The sequence below is a fragment of the Chinchilla lanigera genome, unplaced genomic scaffold, assembly GCF_000276665.1.
Source record: "Chinchilla lanigera isolate Chin_1 unplaced genomic scaffold, ChiLan1.0 scaffold00006, whole genome shotgun sequence".
Taxonomy (NCBI): domain Eukaryota; kingdom Metazoa; phylum Chordata; class Mammalia; order Rodentia; family Chinchillidae; genus Chinchilla; species Chinchilla lanigera.
The window spans coordinates 33941933-33951498 of NW_004955407.1; the positions used below are offsets into that span (position 1 = coordinate 33941933).

General features: G+C 47.4%; 1 protein-coding gene across 1 annotated transcript in view; it reads right to left on the reverse strand.

Annotated features, from left to right (window-relative positions):
* Rcan1 (regulator of calcineurin 1) overlaps window positions 1–9566 on the reverse strand; it is a gene marked incomplete in the record, with an annotated part of 78336 nt that overhangs the window by 68506 nt on the left and 264 nt on the right. The window contains 1 exon segment of the mRNA XM_005375706.2: window positions 9378–9566. Within this exon segment, the coding sequence (XP_005375763.2) occupies window positions 9378–9566 (189 nt within the window).

Genomic DNA, 9566 nt, shown 5'->3' on the forward strand with positions numbered 1-9566 from the left:
TTCTCATCCTTCCCACAAGGAAGAGCTATCAAGACATGTGGAGATGACTCCAGTAATTCTCAGATCACTTTAAAGGCACTGCACTCCAGAGTTCTGGCCCTGTGAGGCTGTCTTTGGCAAACCTTCAGGTGGTAGCTCGACAGAATCAGGGCACGGGGTCATCTCAGATCAGTCTTACGTAAATTTCCAAGATCAATTGAAGACCAAAGTCTCAGTGACTGAAACTGACCTTCCCTTCGGCCACCAACTAGCAGATAGTTCAGCGCAGGACACGGCACGGCGGGGACAAAGCAGGCTGTGCTCCTCCGATAAAAAAGCACAGAACACAGGTTTCAGAGTCAGAAATGAGCACACAGATGGTCGGATTCAACCTGCTCTACTGACAGATGTGGAGAGGCTGAGTACTGTGCCCAAGGATGCAGGGCCCGTCACGGATCTAGGAAGCTGTGTACTTATATGTATGCCTCACACCGTATAGAAAAGAAAAGTCATCCCCCTGGCCTGTGAATTCTACAAAGAGACAGCATCTGTCACTCTCCAGCAATAGCCTGGGGCAGTGCTCTTTTCCCCTGACCTCCGTGGACCGTGGGAGTAGGGATTAGGGTTCTCATTCAGAAATGGAGGAGGACAGGGCTTACAGAGGCTGACTGACCCCTCCAGGGTCCAGCAGATGGTCTTCAACCCACACAATGCTCATGATGTGGTTGGTACCTAAGAAATGTTTGTTGAGTGAATGTATGAATGAATGAATGAATGAATGAAGTGATGGGTTCAGGTAAGCGTGGCTCCAGCACCCAAGCACTACCTTCTACTTGAACATAAGATCATCAAGGCTGCTCCTATGCATGGAATACCATAAGCATATAAAAAAATTCATTATATAGAAACGCATTGTTTGGCATGGTGGTACATCCTTGTAATCCTGGCACTCTGGATGCTGAGGCACAAGTATCACAAGTTGCCCAGGCTATGCAACTTAGGGACACCGTCTTTCTAAATAAATAGAAAGAGAGAGAGAAAATGAATAACAGAGTTATAAGGGAAAACAATACTTTCTCAACAGAGCAGTCCTAGGATTTAAATAAGATGCAAATGGTGTTTGGAAAATCCGTGTGCACTACTGTCACACTGTGAGATGACGAGTGGCGCAGGCTTTGCGGCCAGCGAAAGTTAGATGCAGGTCAGGGGACCGGGCTTCTTGTCATGGTGTCATGGGACCCAGGACGAACTTGCCTGACACTCAGCCTCACTTTCCGCTTCTGCAGAACACAGATGATAACAGTGCCTACTTCATAAGATGCTTGCAAACATGAAATAATGTATTACATAAACAGCATACTTAAAGTACAAGATAAAACATGTCCTATTAATAGCTGGAAATTATTTTGTTATCTTTTAAAAAGACACAAAGGTTAAGGAAAGATACAAAGGTGATTATTATGGAATGAATGTGTCCCCCAAGATTTATATGCTTAAGATCTAAGACCCAGTGTGGCCGTACTTGGAGATGAGACTTCTGAGAAAGTAAGGTTAAATGAGGCCATAAGCGAGGGGCCCTGATCCGGCAGGGTTAGTGTCCTTCTAAGAAGAGACAACAGAGAGCTCAGGACCTCCATACAGAGGACAGAGCAGGGAGGGCGCAGTGAGAAGGTGCCACCTGCAGGCCAGAAAGACAGCCCTCACCGTCACTTTCACCCTCACCCTGCTGGAACCTGCAGAACAGGGAGAAAAGAAATGCCTGTTCTTTAAGCCACCTAATCTGCGGCGTTTCAAAATGACAGCCCAGGCAGACTAACACAGTGATAAAGTAAGACAAGCTATTGTTACGGAGAGGGGGGAAAATCCAAAATTAGCTCTCCAAATTAAATAACATTTTTGTCTTCTCATTCTAAATTCAGGCCACCTCAAATACCTCTACGATGTTAATTATGAGTGCACGTGGGAATTTCACACTGCACCTGCTGAAATTTAGCAATGGAAGGAAAAGTACCGGGCCTTTCCCAGCTACAAAGGGTTGTTTCTCCCACTCTTTCAGACATGTGCTAACAGCTTTTGATATTTTAGGAACTTAAAAATCTAGCTATAATCCTATTAATGTGCTATTTTGTATTACGCTGTGGAGGCTGACAGTGTATTCTTTCAAGTAGTTGAAACCTTAATGAACATTTTTAAGAACTTGTTTGGCAGGGTTGCTGCTGGAAGCCAGGGGCTCACACATGCTAGGCAAGTGCTCTACCACTGAGCGACCCCCACCCCCCGCTCCTTAATAAGAAATGGCTCCACAGAAGTTGAAAAAGTTTATAAAGAAAAAACTGACAACCTCTCACTTTGAAAGGCAGCCTGTCCCTGCCCCCGGGGACCCATCCTGGTCTTCCGGCCTTGGGTCATGCACTTCCTGTGAGTGACTTGGACTTCCTGCGCATCTCCTTGGAATAGAATATAGCCAAGGTGATGGACCATGCCCCAAGGTTCAGTTATAAGAAGCTGGTGTGGGCTGGGGATATAGCTCAGTGGTATAAGTGCCTGCTTGGCAAGCGCAAGGTCATGAGTTCAATCCCTGGCACCGCAAAAAAAAAAAAAAAAAAGCTGGTGGGTTCTGTTCCTCCTCAGAGGCCCAGGCTCACTTGCTCTGAGGGAAGCCAGCCACTGTGCTGAAGTGCACAGATGAGGAGTTAATCCGGGCTACCAGACAACAGCCACCAGGAGCTGAGGCCTCAGTTCCACACCACAGGGTATCCTTGCTTCAGTCTTTCCCGACCCACTGGGGAGACCACAGCGGATGGCCAAGACAGAGACTCCACGCAAACCACCCCGGACTCCTGACCCACACAGACTGAGAAACAACACACATTCATTGGACCGATCCACTAAGTGTTGGGCTAATTAATTTCACAGCAGTGGATAACTAACACCCTAACCTATATTGGGCATTCTGATGTCCCCGTCATCTTAAAACGCATTTCCATCATGAGATGCAAGTACCATTAGCAGCCCATTTTTCAGGAGGAAAACTAAGGCCCACATTGGGCGAACACTTCCCAGAGTCACCCTGTGTACAAAGGGATCTTGACCATGAAGCTGCCGCTCCTCCACAGACATACTTCACTTCAGGCTTTCTATGATGTCTACAATTCAGCAGGAAGCCAGCCTTTCCCCAACAGCAAAGCTGGAGTTAAGGTATTTGATATTTCCCTGATATTACATTTTGAAAATGTTTTCATTTTCCCAAGGAGGTGAGGTATTTTTACCCCACAGTACAGCTCCTTCACACCTAAGAGTGCCCAGGAGAGGCCTTCACTGTCTCATACCCAGCACTGTCCTCAGGATCTGAAGGTGATTAGTATTTACACAGGGAAAAATTCTCTCCCACTGAATGATAGCGCAAACAGCTGGCCCTTCCCCCAGCCTTGAGATGGTCTTAACTATCATGCACAGCACCAAGGGGCTATTCACCCCCTCATACACACGTGTTACAATCACTGTTACTATAACAGGAGCAATGTATGCACACAACCGGAAACTAGCCTCTCACTACTATGTACAAGAAAGACTGAACTGTGTTGTCTGACTTCATTTTTTTAAAGGAAGCAAACCAAAGACACAGGTTACAGCCTGACATATAAACACGAGAACCAACAGCCTCTGCCTTCACTGTTCTGCTCTATCGCAAAGCCTAGTTTCTGGCCCCTTATGTAATTGTCCGGAGGCTTAAAACGTCCGTAGTTGCAGACTGTACCATTTAAAGTTACTGCTGCTGAAGAAGAAGTGCTTTGAGCAATGTGTGGTGGTGGCAGACAGGGCTGAAAAAGGAACCAAGAAAAGGTCTATAGATGCAAAACGCATTTTTGAGTTAAAAGTCTGAAACTCTAAAATTAGAGAAACAGTCAGTAAGTTCTAAAAAAGCTTTGCACAGTGTAACAACATACAACAGCCTGAAGAAGCTCAAGGAAACTGAATCGTGAGATACTGGTGATGATGAGACCTTTTAAGGACAACTTTCATCCATAATTTAGGTCTGAGAAACAACATGCTCTACTCTTACTAGGATGCAAAGTGAAAATGGCGTGGAACCGCATGGACTTCCCAGCTGCTATTCTGTTAGGACATCACATTTTACAATATGCTACATGAGCGGGGCTGGAAGGGGAACAGGCAGAAACGCAGCCAAGGACAGCAACTTCGGGAGAAGCTGTATACATTGGCTTTGCCACCTCAGACTCCACAAAAACTGGTCTCCAAATTCGCACTGAACACACCTTGTCTACCGAAAGTCAAGTTTCGGGGGGGCGGGGTCTGTGACTTGCCCTCTGGTACAGGATTTCAAGGTGAAAGAGGGTGGCTCACTGTAGAGCGAAATGCTCCTATCTCACTGGTCACTTGCCTAAAGGACACTTGTCATGCGTCATGGTATCCAACCTTTTGGCCTAACACTGAGAGAGAAGGAACTGTCTTGGGCTGGCATATATTTTATACAGTTAATGTGTATAAATAACAAAACTTCCTTTGTTTTTTAAAATTTTACCTTATTAAATTATTTTACTGAATAACACAAGCCCATGCTTAACAATTAAACACGAAAACATACGTGTCTGCTTAATCACAAGAAACACCAGTCTTCACAGAGTCACACACTCGAGGGTGGGTGAAAGGCTATTACAGTAATGTATTGGTAATCGCTGGGTTTTATTCGCCAAGTCGCACAGTCTCAAGTGACATTGTGACTGGGCCTCAATTCCACTGCCCGTTTAGCAAGTGCAGAAGGCAGAGTTAGTGCGCTGCACGATTCCCAACACATTCTACTGTCTAATCAGTCTGAGTACAAGCGCCGTATAATCAAATCATGAAAAGTATCACTAAAATGCACATCGTAATGTTAACACTTTATAATATCGAGGGGCACGTTGCTAATTGTCTAGGGCCATCTATGGGGTCCTCAGGTCCTCTTGGTCCCTGCTAATAATCCTGCTTTTGGGCTTCAAGGTCAAACACTCCAAGAAGAGGAAGCCTCACTCTCATTATGGATTCAAAGAAATCAAGGCCCAGACAGACCAAGTTATCTGGCTAGCAGTGGAACCAGTTCTCAATTAATTATCTTTTCAAGATACTATCATGCCTGGAGTCAGGCCAAAGCCCTTTGGTTCTCAGCCTTAACTAATGGTTAGAATTACGTGTGGGGCTTTCCCCAAAATTTGCACCTCCTGCCTGAGACTGGAGTCCGTCTGCAGCGGCCTGCACAGGGGAATGTCACAAAGCTTCCTACAGACTCTAGTGTGCAGAAACCAATCTGCTCAGGGGTCTCCACTGATGCTAAAAATTTAAGGACATCATTTAAACTCCTTTTATGCCAGTCAGAATACTTTGCTATTGCAAGGAAACTATGGAGAGAGCTATCACAAATTTTAAGCGGGCATTTTTTTTGTTTTAAAAGAAAGGTGTGTTCAGCAGAAAAGACTGTAAGATTTTTCTGGCTTAGCCTTCAGGCAATACTTTATCATGTTTCAGGTAACCAACTAAAGGGTGAACGTTTCCATTGCTATATGGAATTCTATTTACTGCTTGGAAACTCACAATACTATTTGAGAACTCTCAAATTCCTGGTTAGCTTGGTGATTACTGAGTAAACTCCTGTTCTAGGGAACCAACTACAGCTGCCAGCAAACCAAAGCACATGTAATTATTGGTTTAAAACACTGCTTTTGCTTTTCTAAGAAAAGTGATTCACAAAAAGAGTAGCTAGTATAATGAAATATGCTACGGAAATATTTGTACAAACAGAAAAATCTCATTTTAATAAAAGTTTCATTCATTTTGCAAGGGTAAGAACCTCTAATATTTTAAAGTAATGATGATAGTTTTAAACATTTAATTAACATACTCATTATAAATTGCATGACGGATGATGAACCAGCTACAAAAACACCACTAGTTACAGTTACAAAACAGTTTCTGACGTAGATTCTTCAATAAGTTAGTTCAGGTCGATTTCCTTCTTTCCCTTTTCGTGAATCTATATGAAAATAAGTTTGCGAGGCTCTTTCTGCACGCCATCACTCCCTAGTGTGGTTCTTCAACAGGCTGGCTTAGGACAGAGGCTGCAAGCCCACAGGGTCCTTTGCCAGCTTTCCAGTTAGTGACCTGTCTACTCAAAGGCAGACACCACCTACCTACAGGAGACTCACCTTTCCATTACACCAGCCAAAGGAAGAGTGGCTTTTAAAGTACTAAGAGGTCATGGTCAAAGTCATGACTTCAGAAGGAGGGTTTTGGCTACAGGAAAAGCAAGCCATTTGTGGAAGCCTCATCCATGACCTTCCCCAACTTGAGCTCTAGGGCTGCCTTACCTTAGGAGATGGACCTGGACCCAGGTTTTACATTTTCTCCAATTGTTTTAACTCGTACGGGACCCTCTGAATGGGCAACCAGGGCCCAAAGTTCTGCACTCCCATTCTGAAGCTCCCAAGGTTCCAAACAGAAAGGGGGAGCTGGAGTAGAGGACCTGGCCCTTTCTGCATCTCTATCTCCATCAAATCCTCAGCACAGCAATTACTTTCAGATCCCCCCAATAATGGCTACATCCTCCTAGCCTGCCCTGCTTATCTCCTGCCTGTCCACCTTCCCTCCCCATAATCCAACTCTCCCCATCTGTGCAGTTAGAATAACATCTGAGTCCTACCATGAACCGCAAGACTCTCCATGGACTCTCCCTGATGTCCTCCAACCTGAGCCACCTCCCCACACCTCTCATTCAACACTCAAAGTTCTCCTTCATGCCCTTGACCCCGAATTCACCTCTGCATCAGGTTCAGCACTTGCTGTTCTCTCTCCCTGGAAGCCAGCCACACAAACATCTCCTCTGTGTGTGTCTCACCTTGTCCCCAGAGCCATTCCCTGCTCCCCTCTGGGCCCTAGGATAACCCCACCTAGAGACTCTATCGTTTGGCTCCCTCGCCTCCAGGCTGCCTGCTCAGTTCTGCCAACAGAACATAGGGCTAGGTACTTCTTCCCTGCCTGCTCTGGGTTTCCGCATCTCAATTCCAGGCTTTCAGATCGAGGGCTCCTGCCTAGTGGCTCCCCCTACTGGGACTCCAGCCACACTGCTTCCTCCCTAGCGCCAACTTCTGGATGTACCTGGTAGATTCCCTTGGGCCTGGCCAAGTTAACCAGTTCTTCAGTAAAACCTTTTAGCCCCTACAGTGTGTGCTACCGTTAGGACACACTGACTGCTATGACCTGGCACCCCACCTTGTTACCGTCTATCACACTTTCCTGCCTTATATCCTCCACTGAACTTAGCACTATTGTCAGACCTGTTTCCTTGGGTTCCACATCTGCAGATACGACCAACCCTGAATCAAAAATATTGTTTAAAATGCATCAACATTGAACACGTACAGCCTGTGTCCTTTTTATTCCAAAAATACAGTATAATAACTATTTACACAGCATTTACACCACCGCCCTAGGTATTACAAGTAACTTACAAATGATTTAGTGCTTGGGTTAAACGCAAATACCATGACACTTTATACAAGACTTGTCCATGGATTTTAGTATCTGAGGACTTTCCTAGAACCAATAATCACTCATTCGGAGAAACAACTACATCTCAAAGTATCTTGTTCACTTACTTCTTTTCCATTCTCCACTTCCTCCTCAACCACTGGAACCCAAGTTCCACGAAAGCAGGAGCTTGGCTTCTTCACTACATTATCCTTTGGGCTTAAAGCTCTCTGGAACATGGCATCTCATCAACAGTAGAGTGAACAAATGAATGAACAGAAGCTGGCCCCGTGTCCACACAAAGGATGGCCTCATCTGTGAGGTCCTTCCTGATCAACTGAGGTAACACAGCAACTCTCCCTCCCTTCCAGGATCTTGACTCCCCGCGTCTCACTTTTCCCTACTGCCTCCTCATCTACTGATTTGCTTACTGTTTGTGCCCCCTACAAAAATGTCAGCCCTGAAGGTAAAAATGCGATTCTGTTTACTGCGATAGCCTCAGATCTTAGAGTAGTACGTGGCGCACCGCACGGTCTAATGAATGTTAAAATGAAGAGCTAACAAAGTGGAGAAGATTTTATAAAACGAATAACAGAATGGTCCCCAGCCTTGGGAGGAATACACAACTAGAAGGGCCAGGCATCCAAGCAAGTCAGCGCAGTCTTACGTGACTTGATCTCGCTCCAGGAAAAGACAGCGTAGGACCCCGAAAGAAAGAGGCCCGAAATGCTGGCTGGCTCACGGAGATAGGAAAAGGTTTTAGAGTAAGATGAGGGAGACCCACAGTGGGAGACAATTGTTGCTCTAGAAAGCATGCCCAGAAGCCTATGTGCCACTGTGAATCCTTTCTGAAAGTAAATGGGCATATAAATTATAAATAAATGGGTCTTAAGCACATCATTCCCTGTTCCACCGCGGTGTTCCTCCTGCCAGCTGCCTCCAAATACAGTTCATTCACGGTACATGCGGACCCGGAGCCAAGCGCTGAAAGCTCTGCTTCGTTGACAGCTGCTCTCTTCATCGGGCAGCTTTCAAAAGCTGGTTTCATTCTGCAACGCCTACAGTGTCCAAATTTTATTCTGCACAATAATTGGAGATTTGAAATAAATTCCTCCTCCCCGCCAATCACTGATTACTCACACTGCCCTTCGCCCTCCAGAATGTCTAAATTGTGTGGATTTGGGGGAGTGGGGCTCAACTAATGTACTGAGTGTCCCTAGTGGTGGCATGTCACTCCTTCAAGAGCACAAGATTCCTGGCTAAATATCCTAAAGGCTTAGAAAACAGCCCCCCTTCCCGAACACCATTCGACCCAAACTGGCCAACCAACTGCAGGATAATGAGCAACCAGAGATCCTCACCCAAACACTGGCTTTTCTTCCAACAGTGCAGATTGGGAATGCAGAGACGTCGCCCTATTTGCGAACAGTGAGTCACGTCGCCACTCAACGTCTGTTTCCTCCTCCCTACGAATGAGGAGACCCCCTCCCCTGTGTAAGGAGTAAAAGGGCTGTGGCCAAAGTCCCCGAGGTACACCAGGGGTTCCCCAGCCACTGTGGGTGCGAATTCACCACCCGATGCGCTAGCACTTCGCCGTCTCTGCCCCAGTAACCTGGGCGCAGCGGCGCCGCCGGGCAGCAGCGACGAGCCCCGGGCGAAGGGGAGGCGCGCGCCGGGCAGCTGCTCTCGGACCCCCGAGGCCCGCGGGCGCAGCTTCCACCCGCTCCCGCCCAGAGCGGCGGGGACCGCGGCCCGGGGTGGCGCTGCGTCCTACGGCCGCCGCGTCCCAGGGTCGAAGCTCCGCGCAGTGGCTCGCGCCGCCTCCTGCTGGCAACAAGTGTCCGCCCTCCGCCCCGACGGCCCGGCCCCGTCCTCACCCGGCACAGGCCGTCCACGAACACGCGCGAGTCCAGGTGGCAGGCGATGGTGGCGCTGGGCAGGTCTTGCAGGTCCACCTCCTCCATCTCGCAGTCGATGAAGCTCCAGTCGCCGCCGCCCTCGTCGGCCTCAGCCGCCCCGGAGAAGGGCGCGAAGGGCCGCAGCGTCACCCCGGGCCGCGCCCGCGC